General features: G+C 46.1%; 1 protein-coding gene across 1 annotated transcript in view; it reads right to left on the bottom strand.

Annotated features, from left to right (window-relative positions):
• DROSHA (drosha ribonuclease III) overlaps positions 1-24051 on the bottom strand; it is a 132492-nt gene that overhangs the window by 34877 nt on the left and 73564 nt on the right. Inside the window, exons 20-23 of the mRNA XM_048508504.1 lie at positions 16874-16973; positions 10606-10708; positions 3950-4020; positions 1669-1713 (exon numbers count right to left, since the gene is read on the bottom strand). Coding sequence (XP_048364461.1) covers positions 1669-1713; positions 3950-4020; positions 10606-10708; positions 16874-16973 — 319 coding nt within the window. The remainder of the gene's footprint in view (positions 1-1668; positions 1714-3949; positions 4021-10605; positions 10709-16873; positions 16974-24051) is intronic.

The following is a 24051-nucleotide window of genomic DNA, read 5'->3' on the forward strand; positions in this document are numbered from 1 at the left end:
AGAGCCATGCTCTTGGAAAAAGTAGCATAATTTCTTTTACAAGTGACAGAATTTTCTAAGTAACGTCCAATGCTAGATACAGTTGATCTGTCTGTGTTTTGAAGGTACTTTTGATTTGTACTTCAGAAATGTCTGTAACGCTCTGGAGCCTATTTTAATATGCCTAATAAAGGTTGTTGTATTGTGAGGGTTTTATACCTCGTTTGTGGCTGAGAGAGTTCAGAGAGAACGGTGACTAGCCCAAAGTCACCCAGCAGGCTTCAAGTGAAAGAGCGAGGAATCAAGCCCAGTTCTCCAGATTTACAATTTGCCACTGTTAACCACTACACCACACTGTCTCTCAAGAGGGCTGTCCTGTGGCACTGCATTCTTTAAAGATCAAAAATCTTCTGCACTTCCTTAAGTGCTATAGAGAGTGCTATAGAGAGTGCCTTAACCTAATGCATTTGTGTATGGTTCTCCAGTCGCACAGTGGCAGATAGGAAGGCGCTCCAAAGGGTGATCACTACTGCACAGAGGATTATTGGCTGCCCTCTCCCCTCCTTGGAAGAACTCTATAATTCCCAAAGCCTAAAGAAAGCCCAGAATATTCTGAGAGACCCGTCTCATCCAGCACACTCTCTTTTTGAACTGTTACCATCAGGCAGACGATACAGGTCTATAAAAACCTAGGACAAAGAGGCTTAGGGGCTTTCCGCACTGACAGAGTTGTACTGATTTCTATCTAGGTTCACCTCAGTGTATCCGCAGTGCAACTGAGCTCAACGTTGTTTTGTCTCAGTTCCCCCCCGCCCCCTCAGAACTGCGACATTCCTGTCGCAGTTATGAACTGCACCTTTCTGCTGGAACAAGGTCAATACCGCTTCGAAGCTTCGAAGTGCGGACGCATCGAAACGACACCTCATCCATTCAACCAATCAGGAGCCGCTTTTGTGGCATGCGCAGAATGGGAGAGTTGTGGTGGGCATATAACTGTAAACTGTAAAAAAAAAAGAACGCTCCTGTTTCCCATGGTAACACACGCTCCAATCACTATCGAGGAGCGAAACAGGCACCAAGATGATCCCTCCCACTTAGCTCGGTTCCAGGGGGCCAAGTAAGTTGCTGTGCGGACAGCCTGGAATTGCCCCCCACTGAAGGGAACCGAGTCGACCTTAGCTCCCTTCTGTTGTGCGGAAAGCCCCTTTGAGACAGCTTCTACTCTAGAGCTGTGGCTATGCTGAACTCCGCGGCTTCATGTTGATGCGTTTGGGGCTGTGTAGGGATGGGTGGAGGAAGGGGAAAGTGAGGATGGGGGATGAGTCTGAAATTGTGTGCATCGAGGAATGCTGCTGTAAATTTCGTTGTGCGTGCACAATGACAATAAAATGCTTATGCTTATGCTTAATCTGGGCAACTCTGCTGAAGGCCATCAGATTCCCGCTCTTCCATCTACCTGCCATCTGACCATTCTGGCTTACCTGTTGTTCAACGTCGCCTCTCGACCAAGTTAGTCTGAGATGCACGCCCACTCTGAGAGCCCCACACAAGCAACAAAAATCCCCCAAGACACAGTGCGCATTAAACATTCTAAGATGTCAACACAGCTGAACACCAATTAAAAAAAAACCACATCCTTTGGAATAAAAGGACACTTTGAAAAGTGTGAGTTAAAAAAAAGAAACTTACTTGGAGAGGATGTAGAGGGTAATTAAGCCAGACTTCCCTCAGGTCCTGCAAACACCAAGAGACACTTTTAAAGCTCAAGGGAGCCGTTCGACAAAATCCACATTGCTAAATGAAATGTCATGCGGCAGAAAAGTGAAATGGTTTCAGGTGCTGACTCGGCTTATTGCAAATTCAATAGTACTCGCAACCTAATTTTTAAAAAGAGAATATTAGTCGGCGCAAATTGCCTCTAGTGCTTCCACTTAGCTTTTGTCAATTAGATGGGGGGGGGGGGGACACGTGAAGTTGCGACCGCTGACACCACCACTACAAGAAACTCGGAGAGCTATTTCGGCCAACGAGGAACCCTCCCTCTGTGTAAAGGAACCTTCTGAAAATGAATCAATCAAACGTAGCGACATAACGTGAGCGTGTTCTGTGGGCGTCACAGCGGTATGCCCCAAACAGGATCATCTGAAGATGTGTATACGAAAGCTTCCTGAAGTTTTTAAATTGCAGTTCTGTGCAGGTCCAAAGCCCCTCCACTGTGACACACACAGCAAGAGGAACAAAGGTCAAATCAAAGCAGAGTTGATTGTAGAAAAACGCCTGTCTCTCCCCAAAAGCTGGAAGAAGCTGCAGCAGACGCGAAGGAAAGAAGATGGAAGGATATGGGGGAATCAAGGGAACTGGAAGACTGTAGTAGATATCTAAACAGAGATTATGGAGTGACTCATGCCAATCCACGCTTTCGGCTGTGTGGAGAAAAGTTTTGTGTCGGAGTTTGGGCCTGACAAAAATCCCACCTTTAGTTTTAAAAGTTTTTCTCCTTCCTGGCAGGAAGGGGAAGTCAACTGTCCAAGAAACAGCCATCAAAGCATTGGAAATGCTAATGACCATCCTAGCCAGGGACAATGAATGGTCAGCCCATACCTAGAAACTGGCACAGAGACTTGAGGGTATGAGGGACGACATGCTGATAGTATGTGGGCCGACTCTTTACTGTTTTGGTATTTATTTTCTGTACCACACAGTATTTATTTTCCATACCACACAGACTTCCATGGTATGAAAACACTACTTTAAAAGGGGGTCAGGGCAAGAGAGGCTGTCCATTGCAAAATTAGACAAACTGGAGGAATAGAGGACAGACATACTAGACACCTTGGGGAGAAAAGTGGGGTATCAATGAAGTAAATTAATTAAATGAGTAAATAATTTGCTATTTCCCCAGGAGCGTACAAGTGTGTTAAGCTGTTCCAATGGTAATCAGTCGCTGGGTAGCAGAAGATATAAACACAAGTTGAACCTTAAAACGGCAACTTTGGAAAGGAAGCTGGGAATAGTGGCCATCTTGCTGGTAATTCCAAAATATCCAGTTGGTGGCACTGTACCAAAGGAGGAATAATAGAGAGAAACTGAGTCACACGAACCAGGAGAGCGGTGCATCGCCTGGTGGAGACAGCTGGGCACCTTGATGCCTTGGAAGGCTGAAAGGAATAGCCCTCATAGATCAATGGAGCTGCTCATTCACAGGCAGCAAACACAAGCATGGGAACTCTGGCTAGTGCTTCTTCACCACAAAGTGAAGAGGTGTGCTTAACTGATCCCTCCACTGATGCCGTTTCCAGGACGTCCAATCTAAACTCGCCCTGGACTCCTTTCCGGAGCTGACACAGAGTTGAGGAACACTCAGATTCGGATATCTCAGGTGGGAGGGAGAAGTGTTGGGTGACAAACAAAGAATTAGCGTTGGCCTCTCTGAGCAAAGTCGATCTGTATCTTCTTCTAAGCCCTCCGGTAAAGTGATCCGTTCTAGCACCCGTTTCACGGTTGGTGATGATTGCCCGTCTGATGTTTCCAAGATCAGATGCTGACCTCCCCCATACACCACTGTTCTTTTTTGCCTTTACCCTTATCAACTTCCCCCCAGTCATCCTCCGGTGAACATTTGCCATCAACTGCACCTTTCTGCAACTGCATCAAGGCTGCTGAAAGCTGTGAACAAAGGGAGGATCAAGCATCCACAAGCGCATGCGCGCACACACACACACACACGTGCACGCACGCACACGCACACACACGCACTCAGAGAATTAAGTATGTGCTTCAGTACAATTGCCAAGCGTTTGGCCAGATATCACCAATACGTTCTTCAAAAGAAAAACGCTTTTCCTTCAGTTTTGCTCCTAATCACTTGCTTGAATGCGCGCCAACAAAACGAAGAACAGTCCTCGCAGTCAAAGGCAGGCTGCGACACGTGGGCACGCCGTAATATTTTTTTTATTAAAAAAACCCCTACCTTGCAATTAAAGAGCAGGCGCCCAAACAGATGCTTGGCTTCTTCAAGACTTCCTTCCAGATAAACAGCCCCTATATGACAGAAGGTGCCAGAAGACAGATTGACATTAATATCCTGGGATTTGCAGGGCTGCAAACTGCAAACGTATTGTTGTAAACCAGTGAAGCCAGGTGAGACTGAATGAGCCTGCACGTTCTGGAAGGGGGGAGGGGAAGGAAGAACAATGTATTCCGTTTGTTAGGCTAATGACCCCATTAGAAAGGATGCCGGGTCTAAGCTTACAATCATAACTGGATTCCGCAGATTTAACACACAGATGCATGTCAGGCATTCTGAAAATTGGGGGATGGTTCCACATCAGCCATAGGCAACTTATTCTTTATAACAGTGCTTCTTGCGTTTTGAAAATGTGTCCTCATCTTTATCTGTTTTGCTGTAGTAAGTCTCATTGATTCATCCACACCCTTCAGAGACACTAATAAATAATTATCCACCTTCGTGGCGTAGGAGGTTAAGAGCTCGTGTATCTAATCTGGAGGAACCGGGTTTGATTCCCAGCTCTGCCGCCTGAGCTGTGGAGGCTTATCTGGGGAATTCAGATTAGCCTGTACACTCCCACACACGCCAGCTGGGTGACCTTGGGCTAGTCACAGCTTCTCGGGGCTCTCTCAGCCCCACCCACCTCACAGGGTGTTTGTTGTGAGGGGGGAAGGGCAAGGAGATTGTAAGCCCCTTTGAGTCTCCTGCAGGAGAGAAAGGGGGGATATAAATCCAAACTCTTCTTCTTCTTCGTTCATTCGTTCCTTCGTTCGTTTGTTCGTTCACCTTGAATGCTGCCCTTTCCCAACAGGCTCAAGGTGGCTCACAACATTTCCATAATACATAACCAAAATGATATAAAATACATTGTCACAAAACGTTTTTGAACCTGATTGGCTTCCTGCTGGAAATTTTTATTTTTCCAAATGAAATATGTCCATCTTTCTTCAGGGCCCCCAACCCCTTACATGTAGGGCCATCAACCTATTAAATCATTTTTAATCCTCCGCATTTCAACAAATTGGCAAATTGTCAGAAAGTCAGCTTTGAGCTTGTCAAAAAACAGATGGGTGTCTACAATTTAATGTGAAAAGACTACCCATCGTAATTAGCAAGTAGATTTCCGTTGCCCATTTTAAGTTAACTTTGCCGTTTTCTCCGTACAAACCTGAAAGCAATTAAGTGCAGTAACAATATTATATGTATAAAGATGTTTTGAAAGAAAAGACGGCACTCTGCTGCTTAAACTTGAATCTAGTTTTAAACAATGATCTGAAATATTAGCTGATTCATCTACTCAAATCATCCTCTGTGTACTTGAGTTTGAGTACTCCCTATTCTGTTGACGTTCTCAAAAAAAATGGTACTCAACCGGACACGGTACTCGACCCAAATGTTAATCAACGATAAATGCCAACGCATGACTGCGTCGGAGATTCCTGCATTCACAGCTTTTTAGTTAGCACAACTCAGTCTGACATTCAATTTCTTCGGCCTTTGTTTGCAACGGCGCCAGACTGCTGACTCATACTTGGAGTCAGAAGCAAGAGCATCAGGAAAAATATCCAACGCCAATGTGCCAGCAGCGTTGTGGAGGCGGCAACGCTGGTGCTTAGAAGGTCCTTGGGACACGTTCGTCAGATAAACGAACAGGCCGCCAGAAATTACAGAAAGGCTGTGGGGTGGCCCACAGTGGAAATCCAGGGAACGAATGGAATCCAAATCCAGCACTCTATTAAGCCCCCCCTACACCAGCCTCCAAATAATGTACTCAGCCCAGGAATGCAGGTGAAAATGCCACCACAAAGTCACCCGCTGCCCCATTTCCCAACCTCTTCCCACAATCCTTCCTTGTCCCTTTTGCCATTCTTTTAGCTTCTCCTCTTTGCTGGGCACGCTCCTTCTTGGCCCTTGCAAAGATGGACGTTTTCCACCCCTTAACTCAGAGGTGGCGAACCTATGGCACGGGTGCCAGAGGTGGCACTCAGAGCCCTCTCTGTGGGCACACGCAAACAGAGTTGCCCCCCCCCCCCACACACATCTAGGCTGGCCTGGGCCGTTAGGCTCGATTATTAGCATTAAACCTAAGACCTAGTTTTGGGGAAGCAGTGTAGGTAACCCTGTTAAACCCCACTGATTTTCATGCGAAGAACTAAAGCGCGATTCTTTACCTGGGAATAAGCTCGGTTGCTGGCAATGGGGCTTGCTTCTGAGTAAACCCTCCTAGGGTTGTGATTCACCCGTTGGAAGAGTTGCACGGTTGCTTCAAAGTAAAGCCACCGACTACCACCAAGCTTACTCCCGAGTAATGCACGCCTCGGAGCCAACTGTTTTTTCTAAACTAAAACCTCAGTATTCAGGTTAAATTGCTGTGTTGGCACTTTGCAATAAATAAGTGGGTCTTGGGTTGCAATTTGGGCGCTCGGTCTCGAAAAGGTTCGCCATCACTGCCTTAACTCATCAAACGTTCTACTTAAATCAAGACTTAATCCATAAATCAAAATATTTATTTATTAAATTTACATCCTGCCCTCCCTGACCTAAGTTGGACTCAAGGTGGCATACAGACGTAGTTAAAACGATTTATTAAAAACGTGCATAAAACAATCCATCAGCATCTAACAGAATTCAAGATGGCGAACCACAATCTAAGCCTATGAAAACAGAGGATAAAAGAATAAGGAGTGGGGCAATGGCGGGTGTTAATGGCGCTTTGGTGGATCACTGCCGGGAGGTCAGCAGATAATATCAGGGGATGAGGAGGTTGAGTCTCATGGCAACCATTTTGTAATGGTGCCCACTACCCTGTTTCAAAACAGGGAGCTCAACAAGGTTTAGGGCAGTGATGGCGAACCCATGGCACGGGTGCCAGAGGTGGCACTCGGAGCCCTCTCTATGGGCACGCGCACACAGAGACCTCATGTAGGGGGTGGAAAATCACCCCCCCACACACACACACCTCTAGGCTGGCCTGGGCCACTGAGCACGACATGCGTGCACCGTGGTGGGCAGGGAGGACTCGGCTGGTGGACCTGGTGCCTGTGCTCCGTGTGGCTTCTGCCCGAGGGGGAGAGGGTGCAGAGGAGGCAGAGATGCTAGAGAGGCACAGAGCGGTGCATGCAGGACTTGCTGGAAGCTAGAGCAGACTGGCAACTGCTTGAGTGGGTCGGGCGGAAGAAGAGGGAGCCAACTGGTTTTTTCTAAACTAAAACCTCAGCATTCAGGTTAAATTGCTGGGTTGGCACTTTGCAATAAATAAGTGGGGTTTTGGTTGCTATTTGGGCACTCGGTCTCAAAAAGGTTCACCATCACTGGTTTACGGTCTGTGCTGTGTACGACTTGAGGTGGCTTCCGGGGTGCTACAAGCAACAGGTACTTGCAATGCTCCCTAGTCAGTAGTGAGATGACTTTTGGGCCTCATTCACTCATAGAGTCTGGCCAGTATCGCTGTACTGCACTGTGATGTACTTTCCAGCTCAAGAGATTTGGAGCAAAACTATTTCGAAACATTGGGGCAATATGTGAGGGTATTCGCGACAAATTCGCATACAACAAACGCTTGAGGAGCACCGGTTGATGGACTTGTGCTGATCTGCGCCTCTCTTGCCAAAAACAATGTTATCTTTGTTCTGAGGTACCGAAAAGGCCACAAATCCGACGACACTGCCAAGTAGCTTCAGAAAATCTCAAACTCAAGACACCCCCCCCCCACCCCGTCTTGCGTTTGAAATTTGCCGCGTAGGAATATTGGCGGTGGTGGGGCTTTGCCTTCTTAGGCCAGATGTCAGCATGTAGCAAACAATAAGCAGCCCCCCCCCCCACGAAGAACAGCCCAGGCCACCACCTCATCTGAAACAGCTGGCACAGTTGAACCGCGCCACAAAACAGCCTCTCGCTTGTTTTCGCTGCTTTCTTTTAAAATGCTAAACATCAAAGGGCCTGTGAAGAGCAAAAGCAGACTTTAAAAGGAAGGCTTTTTTTTTTTAAAAAAAAATCTTGATCTGAGGAAACAGAATATAGCCCGAGGCAGAAACCATAGAGCTGTTACCTTGAAAGAAAGCTAGAATATATTTTCCAAGGCAAGACCAAACACATTAAAGAGGATCAAGAACGGTAACAAGCTTGTCAAAAGGCTGAGAGGCAGGATGCTTTTCGTGGGGAGCTGGATCCGGAGTCCGGTTCTTTCTTACCACCCTCAGTTCTCTCCAGCGCTCCTCCCTGTTAGTAAAGATGGATTCACAAGCAGTGCCAAACAGCATGATGAGCTGGCAGAACCTATGAGGTGGCTATGAGGGAGGGAGGGAGGAGGTATTTGGTCCCTTACCACCACACTATTAGAAGAGAAACGCTTGGATTTATACCCTGCTTTTTTCAACCACAGGGAATCTGAAAGCGGCTACAAACTCCTTCCCTTCCTCTCTCCACAACAGACACCTTGGGTGATTCCGCACATGAGTAAAATAGGTTCGACCCAGTTCCTTGAGAAGGGTACTGACCTAGGTCGAAGCCATTGTTGTTCCCCACTGCAACCAGCTTGATCCCAGCTCGGAGGGCGGAATCATCCTGTGCCTCTTCGCTGCTTCATTCCGATTGGCTACTGTTCTACGGCCATGTTCCGTCTATCCCCACACACGTTATAAAAAAACTGCTACAGGAACGGAGGGACGAAGGTGGCGTTTTTTGATTGGCCAGCTGTACGCATGCCCGAAACACTCAGCTGTGATTGGCTGAATGGGGGACTCCTGGCACCAGAGATTCCGCACTTTACTGGAATTGAGCTGAGTTCGAGCGTGGTTCCCTGAAAAAGTAGTAGTTCCCAAATGGAGTCGGAAATTTGACCGTTACACGGGGCGAAGCTGGTACAAAACCACGTCGATCCCAGTGGCTGTGCGGATCACTTAGGTCGAACACAGCTCGAACTTAGGTCGATAACGCAAGTGCGGAATCGGCCAACTTGTGAGGTATATGGGGCTGAGAGAGCTTTGACAGAACTGTGACTGGAGCAAGATTCCCCAGCAGGTTTCATGTGGGGGAGAGAGGAATCACATCCAGTCAGGTGTGCATCTCCCTTACTGCCCATGGAGGACACTTCAGTGGTGGCCTCTGGACCCAAGAACATTTGGTTAACCTAAACCAGGGTTATATATCTTAATTATATATGATACACCACCCTTTCCCAGGAAAAGCCAGAGCCCTGGTGTCAGGTAAAAGGGAGTTCCACCAGGCTGGAGTCACTGCTGAAAAGGCCCTGGCCCTGGTTCTAACCAAATGTTCTTTGGATTTATACCCCCGCCCCCTTGCTCTCCTGTAGGAGACTCAAAGGGGCTTACAATCTCCTTTCCCTTCCCCCACACAAAGTACACCCTGTGAGGTAGGTGGGGCAGAGAGAGATCCGTAGAGATGTGACTAGCCCAAGGTCACCCAGCTGGCGTGTGTTGGAGTGCACAGGCTAATCTTAGTTCCCCAGATAAGCCTCCACAGCTCAAGTGGCAGAGCGGGGAATAAAACCAGGTTCTCCAGATTAAGTGCACCTGCTCTCAACCACTATGCCACTGCTGGTCCTTTACACTCCTTTACACTGCTCCTTTACACTCCTTGTAGCATTTTATCATTGTTCCCTTAGATGCTTCATTTGATATCAAGTTATGCCCCAGTATCTGATGTGTAATTTATCTCTCGAATTTCCCCTTTTACTTGCCATTGTATATTGTGTTCAATCTCAGCCCGATTTTTCGACAATGTTGCTATGATAATCTTGTTCCAATTTCTTGCAACGCATCTGCGTTTTCATGTGCTTTATTAAACTGTCGTTCTGCAGTTAATAAGCCTGTTGTACTTAATGATCTTGCTATCTCTTATCATTTTTCTTGTTTCGCTCTTACTGAATCATGGATTTCCCCATTAGATACTGTTACTCCTGCCGTGATTTCATCTAATTCGTTTTCTTTATTCCTCACTCCTATCAGCCAATTAGTTATGGGTTCGTACATACGGTCCTTCTCTATGGATGTATTCTTCTATACCTCTTCCTTCTCTTTATTTTTCTCCTGCTATATATTTTTTGGATGTTCATGTTTGAATTCCCATCTCATATTTTATCCCCTTCCTTCCTTCCTTCCTTCCTTCCTTCCTTCCTTCCTTCCTTCCTTCCTTCCTTCCTTCCTTCCTTCCTTCCTTCCTTCCTTCCTTCCTTCCTTCCTTCCTTCCTTCCTTCCTTCCTTCCTTCCTTCCTTCCTTCCTTCCTTCCTTCCTTCCTTCCTTCCTTCCTTCCTTCATGTAATCATGGGTTACCCGTGAGTAAATTTTACCCACACACAAGAGAAAATGTGAGGGGTTGAGGAGCATGAATTTGGCAGATTCATTTCGGTGGGTTGGAATTAGGGTTAAGATCTTCCCACACGTCCTTTGGAAAACTAGAAAATAACCAAATGCAGAAGTCACACACATTTCCAAATTGTCTGCTTATTAACCCCCTATCAGTTTCCTTAGGAAGTTTGTCTTCCCGCAGTCCTGTTGGAGGTCCAAGGGTCCATGATTCCAAATGCTCTAGATAGCCCTCTGGCCCTACTGAGAACACCTGTCTCTCTCATACACAAAATGCAGTGCAGGGATTTTACCTATCAACGCTTCAAAGCAGTTGGCCATGGCGTGGCGCAGATCTGACTCTCGGCAAAGATCAGGCCCGTGAGCGTAAAGCATAAATCGATCCAGCTCCAGCTTCTGTAAAATACCAAGGCATTTTTTTTTTGTCAAAAATAGGACACACTACATAGACGCACACACTACAGAAACACTCCTAAATGACACAGGTGCACATTAAGAAAGCTACGGGCAACTTGTCTGGCCCTGAAGGTCAACTGGAAACATAACATTCGCGGGACAGCTCTGGCTAACTGCCTTATGGACCCCGCCCCCGCCCCTTCAGCATTTTGAGGGAACTATGCGCACGCTCTATCATATGACAAAAATGCTGCGTGTAGCTGAGGAGATGAATATTTTTAAATTGTCATCTCCAGGAAGCCAATTAACGAGTCTTTGGATATGGACAAGGACACTGAGAGTCAAAATACAAAGAATATCAGCATTTTAGCTGGTCTTCTTGGTTCTGAACTTTTAAATACGACTCAGACTTTTTTCCCCTTTTGCTGCGGCCTGTTGGCGCCTGAGACACCACTAGCCTGCTCTTCACCCTGCACATGCTGCTGCCCTTGTTCCTACGCTCCCTGATGAAATCCAATGCACAGACAAGCCAACGGGAGTCTCATCCCCACACGACTGTGTGGGCACACATGCAAAGAAGGACCGGCAAACTGGACCTAAATGGTTGAACAGGAATTCCCACATGAAGGACCAGGATGGGTATTTTCTATATGCACATTTAGTAGAATTACAGCGTTGGAAGGGACCGCACAAGCCAACTAGTCCTACCCTCTGCTCGATGTAGGATCAGCCTACAGCAGTGATGGCGAACCTTTTCGAGACCGAGTGCCCAAATTGCAACCCAAACCCCACTTATTTATCGCAAAGTGCCAACCTGGCAATTTAACCTGAATGCTGAGGTTTTAGTTTAGAAAAAACCGGTTGGCTCCCTCTTCCTCCGCCCCACCCGCTTGAGCAGGGGCCAGCCTGCTCTAGCCTCCAGCAAGTCCCACGCCCACCGCTCTGTGCCTCTCTAACATCTCTGCCTCCTCTGCGCCCCCCCTCAGGCAGCAGCCACCCAGAGCACAGGCACCAGGCCGCCAGCCGAGTCTTCCCTGCTCACCGTGGTGCACGCACATTGTGCTCAGTGGCCCAGGCCAGCCTAGATGTGTGTGTGGGTGTGTGTGATTCCCCCCCGCCCCGACATGACAAACTCTGTTCGCGCGTGCTCACAGAGGGGGCTCCGAGTGCCACCTCTGGCACCTGTGCCATAGGTTCGCCATCACTGGCCTACAGCATCCCTGACAAACGTTCGTCAAGCCGTTGCTTGAAGACTGCCAGTGATTTTTATTCTCCCAGAAGCTCACAGGAGCTCGATAATTCCCTCGATAATGTTAAACTATTTATTATATACTTATTATATAATTACTGCACTACTTTTTTCATCATTCCTATTACCCATCTCCTCCCACTTATGACTGTATGACTATAGCCTGTGCTGACATTTTATTTTATTTTATTTTATGATTTTACATTTTATGTTTTCATTACTACTGATTGTTTCCTGATTGCTTACTAGACCTATATGACAATCATTAAGTGCTGTACCTTATGATTCTTGACAAATGTATTTTTCTTTTATGTACACTGAGCATATGCACCGGAGACAAATTCCTTGTGTGTCCAATCACACTTAGCCAATAAAGATTCTATTCTATTCTATTCGGAGACCCTCGATAATGTTAAACTATTTATTATATACTTATTATATAATTACTGCACTACTTTTTTCATCATTCCTATTACCCATCTCCTCCCACTTATGACTGTATGACTATAACCTGTGCTGACATTTTATTTTATTTTATGATTTTACATTTTATGTTTTCATTACTACTGATTGTTTCCTGATTGCTTACTAGACCTATATGACAATCATTAAGTGCTGTACCTTATGATTCTTGACAAATGTATTTTTCTTTTATGTACACTGAGAGCATATGCACCGGAGACAAATTCCTTGTGTGTCCAATCACACTTGGCCAATAAAGATTCTATTCTATTCTATTCTTCCTTACTCCAGAGTTCTCTGTGCCTTGCTCAGGGTTTGCCACAAATCCTTACTGTATGGCAGTTAATGCAAACAACGGTTCCCTCCCAAAGAGGAGGTTGTACTTAGCACCAGAAACAGGTCTGCAAACTATGGTTATGAAGGAATCGGGTTTGCAGGAACCATGGCTGGCATCGGTACACATAACAGAAGACCATGGTTAATATCAGGGATGGAGAAGCAAAAATCTCCCTGGAAAGGAGGAGGAGGAAGGTCACTGATTCCCAAGGCTGACTCCTGGTTTACAAATCACAGTTTGCAAAGAGCCAGAATTGCTGTCCGCGCTGCTTTTGCTGCTTTGTTGGTGAAGTTGAGGGGTGGGGATAAACAGGCTGATTCTCTTGCAATCTTGGTCTTTTAAAAAACTGTATTTTATACATTCGTTTTGTGTTTTCCACGGAAGGTGCACGAAATGGAAGACGGAAAACATCTGGGAAATTAGCAAAGCCCCCGAAGACAATCCTCCTCCACTCCAAAGAAGTCTTTAGTATTTCTCTGTATATTAACTCCGTGCAGCGAAGTCGAGCGTAGCTAGTATGTTACTCCACAGCTCCACCTAGCTTTTCCTCGACTCTCGGATGGAGGCAGTTCACCTCGGAAAATCTGCCAACCTCCTTCAAGCCTAAAAATCAGAGGCATTATGTAGTTGCCTGCTAATTTCGGGATGGAAATAGATTCCAGAGTTATTACACTTTCTCTGTTATGCATGCATTCATCCAACTTGATAGAATGGCATGGAAGGAAAGGTGGGAGGCGCAGGGGTGGAGAGAGATTTGCACATTTTGCAGCACGTCTGTACGCACTGGAAGCCCTCCTTTCAGAACAGCATAGATTACTCCCTACTTCCTTCCCCTAGAGAGTATTTAATGAGCGAGACGGTGGGAATCAAGCATATTTGAGATGGATGTTCTAAATAAAAATTGTGGAATTTAAAAAAAACAGCACTAAATTGTCAGTGAAAGGCAAAAAAACCCCCGTACATGTTGCACAACATAAAGAACACAATCTATTAAGCCGCATGGCAATTATAGATGGAGCCAAGCTACCTCTGAGCATTTAGAATTCTGCGACCTTCAAACTGAATTTCCTACAGGCTATTTTGGGCTTTGATATCATACCGCTCACCCCCACCCCTACCCGTTTACCAGGGCTCAATACTGCTGCGGGTTGTACGGGATCGATTTAAACCTTAAACTGAAATCAACCAACGAGGTAAACTAGAATTGGTCTACTTTGTTCAGCAACTAATAAAATCTGCATTGGCACACAGCATCAGGCAGAGTTCGATTCAGATGGAATTTTGTTTAAAAAAACAAATTAAAGCAATATTTGGGTCAATGCAGAGGACAAAGACTTGGGTGTCCTTAAGGCAGTGATGGCGAACCTATGGCACGGGTGAGAGGAGGCACTCAGAGCCCTCTCTGTGGGCACGCATGCACAGAGTTCATCGGGGGGGGGGAATCACCCCCCCACACACACACATACACACACACATCTAGGCTGGCCTGGGCTGCTGGGCACAATGCCCCGCAGGTTGGCCCCTGCTCGAGCAGGTGGGGCAGAGGCAGAGGGGTGGGGTGGAGGTGCTGGAGCAGCGCAGGGCAGAGCGGTGGGTGCACACAGAACTAAAACCTCAGTATTCAGGTTCAACTGCCGTGTTGGCACTTTGCGATAAATAAGTGGGTTTCGGGTTGCAATTGGGGCACTCGGTCTCAAAAAGGTTCGCCATCACTGCCTTAGGGAGTCTGTTCGCAGAGACGGTTCTTAAAGTGGGGCTGAACAATGCATTGCCTCGGAGAATCTGTGTGGCTCAAAAATCTGGGGGAGCCAGGCTCAAGTCCCCACCCAGCCCCTTTCCTTCTGTCAGCCGAATATTTTTGGAGAGTTCCCTTTCAAACATCCTTGAAAAGGGCTACTGAGAGGATAAAACGAAGAGCCGTGGGTGTTGCTCTGAGTCCCCTGCGGAAGGGTGGGATAAATATATAATAGATGGCTCCCCCTTCCCTGACCTGGTTGGTCCAGGCTAGCCTGATTTCAGAAGCAGCATGGTCAGCATAGCCCTAATACAGACCCAGAAGGGGAGGTGGCACAGTATAGCCTGATCTTGACAGATTTCTGAAGCTAAGTAAGGTTGGTAATTGGACGAGAGACTTCCAAGGAAGACTCTGCAGGGGAAGGCAACCACCAAAAACCTCTGCTTCTCACTTGCCTTGAAAGCCCTTTACTGGGGTCACCATCAGTTGGCTGCGACTTGACAGCACTTCACATACACAATACAAGCCCATTCTGACCTGGCTAGCGCAGACTAGCCTGATCACATCAGATCTCGGAAGCGAAGCAGGTTAGTACTTAGATGGGAGACCACCAAGGAAATCTAGTGTTGCTTTGCAGAAGCAGCCAATGACAAACTATCTCTGGATGTCTCCTGCTTCAGAAATCCTATGGCAGTGGTGGGGAACCTTTGGCACTCCAGATGTTATGGACTACAATTCCAACTTGATAGAATGGCATGGAAGGAAAGGTGGGAGGCACAGGGGTGGAGAGAGATTTGCACATTTTGCAGCACGTTTGTACACACTGGAGGCCTTCCTTTCAGAACAGCATAGATTACTCCCCACTTCATTCCCCTAGAGAGTATTTAATGAGCGAGACTGTGGGAATAAAGCATATTTGAGATGGATGTTCTAAATAAAAATTGTAGAATTTTAAAAACAGCACTAAATTGTCAGTGAAAGGCAAAAAAAAACCCCTACATGTTGCACAACATAAAGAACACAATCTATTAAGCCGCACGGCAATTATAGATGGAGCCAAGCTACCTCTGAGCGTTTAGAATTCTGCGAGCTTCAAACTGAATTTCCTATAGGCTATTTTGGGCTTTGATATCATACTGCTCACCCCCACCCCTACCCGTTTACCAGGGCTCAATACTGCTGCGGGTTGTACGGGATCGATTTAAACCTTAAACTGAAATCAACCAATGAGGAAAACTAGAATTGGCCAATTGACCATGCTGGCAGGGGCTAATGGGAATTGTAGTCCATAACATCTGGAGTGCCAAAGGTTCGCCACCACGGTCCTATGGGGTTGACTAGTGGTTAAAAAAGAGACAACCCTATGGGGTCATCATTGGTTGACTGCAATGAGATGGCAAAAAAAGGAAAATAAACCCCCATAACAAACAGACCCACAAGACGACCATATTACTTACTTACTTTCACTGTGAGAACTACCCATCTGCTCCCATTTCCTGCTTTTCTACTATTTAACCCATTCTCTCATGCCCCAACAATTATATTGACTCAGAAGCTTTTGTTGAGGAACCGTCATTGTTTTTTGAAAGTCCAATTACATACTGTCTAAAAAATTGCCCTCAGCCGCTCATTAAAGACTTCTGTGAGATTGCCAAGGCTTGGCCTGTTTTTGGAGAAGCCATGCTGATTCTTCCTTAGTAGGGCTTGTTCTTCCACATGCTTAAATCTATCTTTAAATAACTGAGAAAACTCAGAAGGCCAATGAACTATGAAAAACCTGATGCCTTTCTATAATACAGTGATGGCGAACCTTTTTAAGACCGAGTACCCAAATTGCAACCCAAACCCCAGTTATTTATCGCAAAGTGCCAACCCGGCTATTTAACCTGAATGCTGAGATTTTAGTTTAGAAAAAACCGGTTGGCTCCCTCTTCCTCTGCCCCACCCACTTGAGCAAGGGCCAGCCTTCTTTAGTCTCCAGCAAGTCCTGCGTACACCACTCTGTGCCTCTCTAGCATCTCTGCCTCCTCTGCGCCCCCCCCCCTTGGGCAGAAGCCACCTGGAGCACAGGCACCAGGCCCGCCAGCCGAGTCCTCCCTGGTCACCACGGTGTGCGCATGTCGTGCTCAGTGGCCCAGGCCAGCCTAGATGTGTGTGTGTGAGGGGGGTGATTTTCCACTCCCCACATGACAAACTCTGTTTGTGCGTGCCCACAGAGAGGGCTCCGAGTGCCACCTCTGGCACCCGTGCCATAGGTTCGCCATCACTGCTATAATAAATATACCAGCATGAACAGTTCAACTTCACTGTCGACCAATCTGGCACCAAACCAGATGTTTACATTTTAATTCAAAGTGTTAATGTATATGGAATTGCACTTACCTTAGCTAGCATGGCAAGATGCTGGTTCTGAACAATGGCGGTACGGTATGTGGCTAATCCTCCTTCCTCTAAGCTTGGAAACAGGTAGTATAGATGGACGCTGAAAACAAAGAATAAAACTGCATTATAACCTGCTAAAGCCTCCAACTGCTGATACTTCTAATGGGCACTTTTATCAAGCGTAAGAATCCCCAAACGTTTCTGATGCACAATATTGCTCACCATTACTAAAACAACAATCTATCCAATATTTCATACAGGAACCTCTTTCCCATGGCATTGCGTCCCACAGTTCTGGTAACGTCTGGAGGCAGGAATGACATAGATGAGACCAACTACCTAGTTACTTCTCACAATGTTAAATCAATGAGCGGGTGTGTAATTTATGTTGAAGAAGTGCACTCTAAATGGTGCACAACATTTATAACAAAGATTGGGGAATTGGGCTATGATAGTGACTCTCTGAACATGCTAACCCTTACTGAGACATTTGCCCTCATCAAAGAGCGGCTATTAGCAATGGATTATCAACAACTGCAGAGCTTGGCCAACAAATCCTGCTCGCCAATGAACGTGGCAATTCCATTTGTGCAGGGAAACCCAGCCTACTATATTGCAGCGCTTACCAACCCTATATATAGGAGAGTCTACATGCTGGCTAGATTTAACATTATGCCATCCCCGCTCCATAGAGGAAGACTCAAGGGTCTACCAAACGATAAGAGGCTTTGCCCCTGCAGTCCAGGGCAGTTGGATTCCATTGCGCACATTCTCCTCCCCTGCCCACTTTACCAGAGTCCAAAATCCAGCTTATTATTACAAATCATTGACTCTATGAAAACCCTGACAGAGCTTGATAAAGTAAATATGCTCTTAAACTGTAATGACCTTGACTGTCGTCTCGCAGTGGCAAAGTTTCTGACTGAGGTTTGCGAACTGAACTTATGACCCAGTGTGAAGTTTTATCTAGTAATTTTAATTGTATTTATATTGTATGTTCTGTATGCCAATAAAGGCTTATTGAAAGTTAAAATGTTGAAGAAGGGGCTCCGGATAGAGTTGAGCGGTTGAGCTGATGAACTAAACGGACCGAACCCACAGGTTTACGTCCAAGTTTGAATTTTCTATCTAGGAATATAGCTGGGTGAAAGTTGAAACAGGAGGATCGAGATTTGATGGATTTTATTTCCCAATTTGATTGTGTATTATTAGAAGAAACCTGGTTCTTAGATGCTCCAAGAATGACAGGTTTCTACTGTTATCATCTACCGGGCTGCAGGTTAAACTCAAGAGATCGCGACCAAGCTGGTCTCTGCATCTAAATTAAGGAAAAAATTACATCCTATAAAGACATATCTAGATCTGTGTAATTCGATTGCTCAGGCTTTAATTCTGGAACTGTTCCCAAAATCTCTACTGCTTGTTAAAAGTCTATTTACCACCTTCTGATACCTAGTTACTTTTTAAATGACAGGGGATCCTGGGGGATGGTTGTATGGTAAGAAGCAGTCATGCGGCCAACCAATCCTGGAGCAGTCTGGGGAGAGCCTACGGAAGGAGGAATTTGGATTTATACCACTTTTGTCTACCACTAAGCGGCTTACAAACTCCTTTTCCCTTCCTCTCCCCACAAAAGACACCTTGTGAGATAGGTGGGGCTGAGAGAGCTCCAGAGAACTGTGACTAGCCCAAGGTCACCCAGCAGGCTTCACATGGAGGAATAAGGAAACAAATCCAGTTCAGAGGATAAGAATTCACTGCTCCTGTGGAGGAGCAGGGAATCAAACCCAGTTCTCCAGAGTATAGTCTACTACTCTTAACCACTATACTCTCTTTTCCATAGCATCGTAAGTGACTTACACACAGTGGTATAGGTAGTGGTGGGATCCAAAAATTTTAGTAACAGGTTCCCATGGTGGTGGGATCCAAACTGTGGCGCAGCGCCAATGGGACTGGGTGGAGCACAATGGGGGCGTGGCCAGACATTCCGGGGGCGGGGCATTCCTGGCTGGGGGCTGTGGCAAGGACGCAGCACGCTGCATGGAGTCCTTGGGCAGGAAAGTTCCAAGGCACGCAGGGCACAGGCTGCCACGCGACGCCGATGCAACCTCCCTGCTAGGACTGCTGCTCAAGTTCTGCGTGCTACCGCTGAGAGGAGGGGCGTAAACTAAGGCAAAAATCAAGTGGCAAAATCACCAATTAGTAACCCCCTCTCGGCACACACAAATAAGTAGTAACCTACTCTCAGGAACCTGTGAGAACCTGCTGGATCCCACCTCTGGGTATAGGGGGAGAAAAAGGCACCCAGGACAAAATGGCACCCGGCCCCACCCTCCCTGCACCCCCCACCTGGGCTGAACTAAGGAAAGTGGTGTGTGTGTTTGGGGGGGGGGTGACTTTCCACCCCCCTTGTGACCCCAATGGCGCGCACCTAGAGTGGGGTGACCCCTGCCCTGTTGCAGCTATGCGACTGCTCGCACACTGCTGTGGTAACTTATGAACTTGCACAACAGCTTATTCTTGATTTTGCGAAGTTCTACATGCTGGAATCTTTCTTATTCTGTCGACTAAAAAAAGTTTGAAATTAAGTGGCTTGGATAAATATATGTTGATACGAAGCCATTAAGACCTCATACTGGGGATCATGTTCCACCATTTGTTGAATTCATGCCCCTAAGGGCCTCCAATGGACCTAGATATTAGCTTCCCAATAGCCCTGTGAGGTCGGTGAAAAGTCACTGTAGATGTCTGCATGTTGAGAAAGAGGAAGAGTTAAAATAAATGGCCCAATAAAGCTTATGCTACCTTCAGTGCGAAAAAAAACGTGGAGACCCAAGAGAGGCCTTTTCAGTGGTTGCCCCAAGACTGTGGAACAATCTCCCCCCGCCCCCCCCCCCCGAGGTGCATCGAGTGGCGTAGTGGCTAAGAGCAGTGGCTAAGAGCAGGTGCACTCTGATCTGGAGGAACCGGGTTTGATTCCCCGCTCTGCTGCTTGAGTTGTGGAGGCATATCTGGGGAATTCAGATTAGCCTGTACACTGCCCCACACGCCAGCTGGGTGACCTTGGGCTAGTCACAGCTTTCCGGAGCTCTCTCAGCCCCACCTACCTCACAGGGTGTTTGTTGTGAGGGGGGAAGGGCAAGGAGATTGTAAGCCCCTTTGAGTCTCCTACAGGGGAGAAAGGGGGGATATAAATCCAAACTCCTCCTCCTCCTCCTCTTCTTCATATTCATTTCGATACACCTATTTTCCCGGCCTCTGGCTGAACAGACACTCTCCCTTTTCTGGTAACAGGAATTTTTAAATAGGTTTTATGAATTTTTGAACAGGTTTTTATAAATTTTCATGTTTGGTAAATGTTGGTAGGTTTTCTCAAGTTTTATGGATTTTCAATGAGTTCTATCCATATAGTATGATATATTGAAATTGTTTTTAGGTGTATCACTATTTTAAGATCTTCAGCTTGTGTTGTGACCCACCTTGAGACCTTCGGGTATAGGGTGAGCTAAAGATACACATGAATTAATCAATCAATATATTATTTAATGAATGAATTAAAAGATAAAGACAGTATCCTGTGCAAGCACTAGGTAATGGGGTGACATCACGTATTTACGGGGCAGACTTATGTTTATGATGGTTTCCCGTTGCCTTCCCCAGTCATCTACACTTTACCCCCTGCAAGCTGGGTCCTCATTTCACCGATCTGAAGGAATGAATTAGAAGCCTGGAAGGCTGAGTCAACCTGGAGCCAGCTACCTGAAACCAACTTCCGTCGGAATCGAACTCAGGTCACAGCCAGAGCTTTGACTGCAGTTTCACAGCTGACCAATCTGCCCCATGGGGCTCTTAGGACTCAATTAACTCCTATATCATTAGATGGGAAGGCCTCGGGCATTTTAAGTACTTGAATTTTCTAGTCCTTAATTCTCAAATAAGGGTAGATCTGAGTAGAACAGAAGCAGAAAACTCTGAAGGAATGAATTAACGCAAACCGACAGATTCGCGGCCTTAAGCTCGCAGTACCGATACTTGGAACCAAACCTCCCTAAACAGTGGAAGGCTACAAATGCTTACTCAGAAATAGGACCAAACAAGTTCAGAGGGATGCACTCCCAACAAAAGCGGGCCGAGAATTATAGCCCGCTTCCTTCTAAGCACTCTCACTTTGGATCTTAGCTGTTAGCCTGTCAGACGCGTTCAGCTCAATTCACACCAAATCGCGCCAGAAAGGCGAGTTGTTCGTGATTGCCAATTTTCAAAGCCGCAAAGAGACTGCACGTAAAAGGAATCCATTGTGGAAGTTTACTGTGTGTATAAATATGAAGAGTCCTTGTTTTTGAGCATTAAATAAATCTGCTGTCCCTCAGCACCAGCTATTTTTAAGGGATAAAACCCCATATATGTCAATTTAACGCAAAACAAAACACGAAGCCACTCATCCAAAATAGAGATAGGGACGCAAAAGAGGCGTCTGTGCCATTTCTTTTCTTTATCTGTAACATCTTAGAACACTAAGAGCCCGGCTCCAAACGAGACAACTACTTTTCCCATTACCCGTGGACACGCCTGAGAACTGGAAATGGGCTTCAAATCTGCCAGCCAGTTTTTCATTTTTTAAATATTGCCATCTGTCACAAATGACTCTTATCAAGAAAATGGCTGCACTAGGCTATAAAAAATCAATTTTATGTTATTTTTGTAGGGTCGCCCCCCCCCCCCCTCACACACACATACAATGTTTTTACAGGCATGTCTGCTGAGGAAAAATTGGAGCAATTTTCCATTAACCTGGAATTTTTCAGTGATTTATATTTTTAAATTGCTTATATACAAACATGGCTGTGTAATTACCTAAAGAAAGGTAGAATGCCTGGCGTACCTTGTCAGGTTTAATGACTAATAACCCTGTAGTGGGGGGGAAGGGAGGATTATTCGAGCATACTAGCAATCACACCTCTTGCTTGAGATTATAGGCAGACAGCTTAAGGAACGTCGTGACAGGATGACACATTCTAAAATGATGTATTCTTTTTTATTTGCTGGGTATAAACTTTGAAACATTCCGTCCTGTACTCAAAGCCATTTTCCAAGGCAGTTATGAGCAACTGTAAATTACATCTGACGGGACAGAGACATCCGCTTTTAATCTTGTCGTATTACACTTTAAGGCCTCTTTGTGTTATGAAACTCCCCAACCAGACAAGGACACGCAATCGCTGCGGCTGGGCGAGACTGCAAAACAAGACGGTCCGTGAGCCTGCTCTTGCTTCTGAACGTCCCGTAGAACTTTGTGGAGAAGAAACTCATTCGTTGCCATCGCCGACCGACAAATCGATTAGGCGAGTAATGGAATTGATTGGGTTAGGGAGGGAAAGACTGAATAAATTGTGATCCTTAGAAGATATGGTCGGAGGCCGGAATTTTCTAGTAATGTCACTATAGGTTTTAGCAAGACTGCACAGGCACTTTACAAGTGTAGTTGTATTAACTTTTTAATCTTTTGTCATAATCAAATGTATTTTACCTACTACTTGCTTTTTCGCAAGTAAACAGTCACCGACTGTGTATAAGTGCACTTCTCAGTTTGTATTATTATGTGCTGGTCTTTGACTGCAATAAAGAATTTGACTGACTGAATTGATTGGGTAAGTAGGAAGTTGGGCCTAAAAGTTACGGAGGAGGCATGGCGGACACTGAAGGAAACACCCTCCACATGTCCTTACCTCCTCCAACCAATGGAAGGGTTGAGGCAATGGAACGAGGGCAAAAAGAGAGGTTCACAAACTGTCTTGATCGGAAACCATTGTTTTCTTGGGGTGCTGTGTGGTTTCCGGGCTGTATGACCACGTTCTAGCAGCATTCTCTCCTGACATTTCGCCTGCATCTGTGGCTGGCATCTTCAGAGGATCTGAAAGCCTTCGACAATACACTGTTTTCTTCTTTTTGACCATAAAGTCACAGTTGATTTATGGCAAACCCATGGGGTTTTCAAGGCAAGAGACATTTGGAGGTGGTTTGCCATTGCTTGGCTCTGGATCGTATCCTTGGTATTCCTTAGAAGTCTCCTATCCAAATTCTAGCCAGGGCTGACTGTGTGTGATTGGTCCAAGATCACCTAGCAAGTTTCCATGGCAAAGTGGGGATGAACCTGGAATTTCCAGATTCTAATCCGGCACCTTAACCATTACAACACGCCGGTTCTCTGTTTTCTACTAGCCAGCCACAAAATCCAATCTTACCTAGTCTCTAGAACATAGGTGTCAAACTCGCGGCCCTCCAGATGTGATGGACTACAGTTCCCATCATCCCCTGCCAGCATCGTGCTGGCAGGGGATGATGGGAACTGTAGTCATCACATCTGGAGGGCCGCAAATTTGACACCTGTGCTCTAGAAGAATAAGATAAATGGACCTTGTCTTGATCATGTAATTATTTAAACATGAAGCTTGTTTTCCATAAACTTAACAAGAGTTTCAGTTTCTCATGGCATGTGTCACCTGGCTTGGATTTACTGGTCAGGAGTCGAAAACATCCTAGGTGCTGGAATGTATGCAAGTAGTTTTGTAGAATACATGCGGCAAGGATCCAAAAAACCCAAGGGAAGTTGCACAACCATTCACCCTAGAGTTTGTTAGCAGTAAATAGAGCACATATGACTGTCTTACACAGAATCAGACCCCTGGGTTATCTAAGTCACCATTGTCTGTGGTGATGGTGATGATGATTTATTCCTGCACTTTAGAATAGACTCAGGGCAGGGTACAATAAACAGCCAGATAAAATCCAAGTTCTAACACTCCCAACCCAACCAAAGGTGGGTGGAGTCTACAAGACACCTCGAGGCCATTCCCATTGCAGTAGGGGGCATCAACCAAATGCCCAGGTGAAGAGGCTGGTCTCTGCTAGGTGCCAAAACTCCAAAACAGTAGGAGCCTGGCAGGTTTCCAGTAGAAAGGCATTCCACAGTTCAGGGGTCACCTCTCTGGGCTGGCTCCACCCCCTTCACTTCCAAAGTGGGCAAGATAGCCAGGTGGGACCACCCCTCATCGTCTGGGCAGGAAATATTTGACAGGCAGTGGCTCTTGGGGTTCTCAAGTATTTCAGACTTTGGACTGATCTAGAGATGCTGGGAACTGAACCAGACACTATGTGCATGCAAAGGAGATGCTCTGTTA

This window comes from Sphaerodactylus townsendi, linkage group LG09 (assembly GCF_021028975.2).
Source record: "Sphaerodactylus townsendi isolate TG3544 linkage group LG09, MPM_Stown_v2.3, whole genome shotgun sequence".
Lineage (NCBI taxonomy): Eukaryota > Metazoa > Chordata > Lepidosauria > Squamata > Sphaerodactylidae > Sphaerodactylus > Sphaerodactylus townsendi.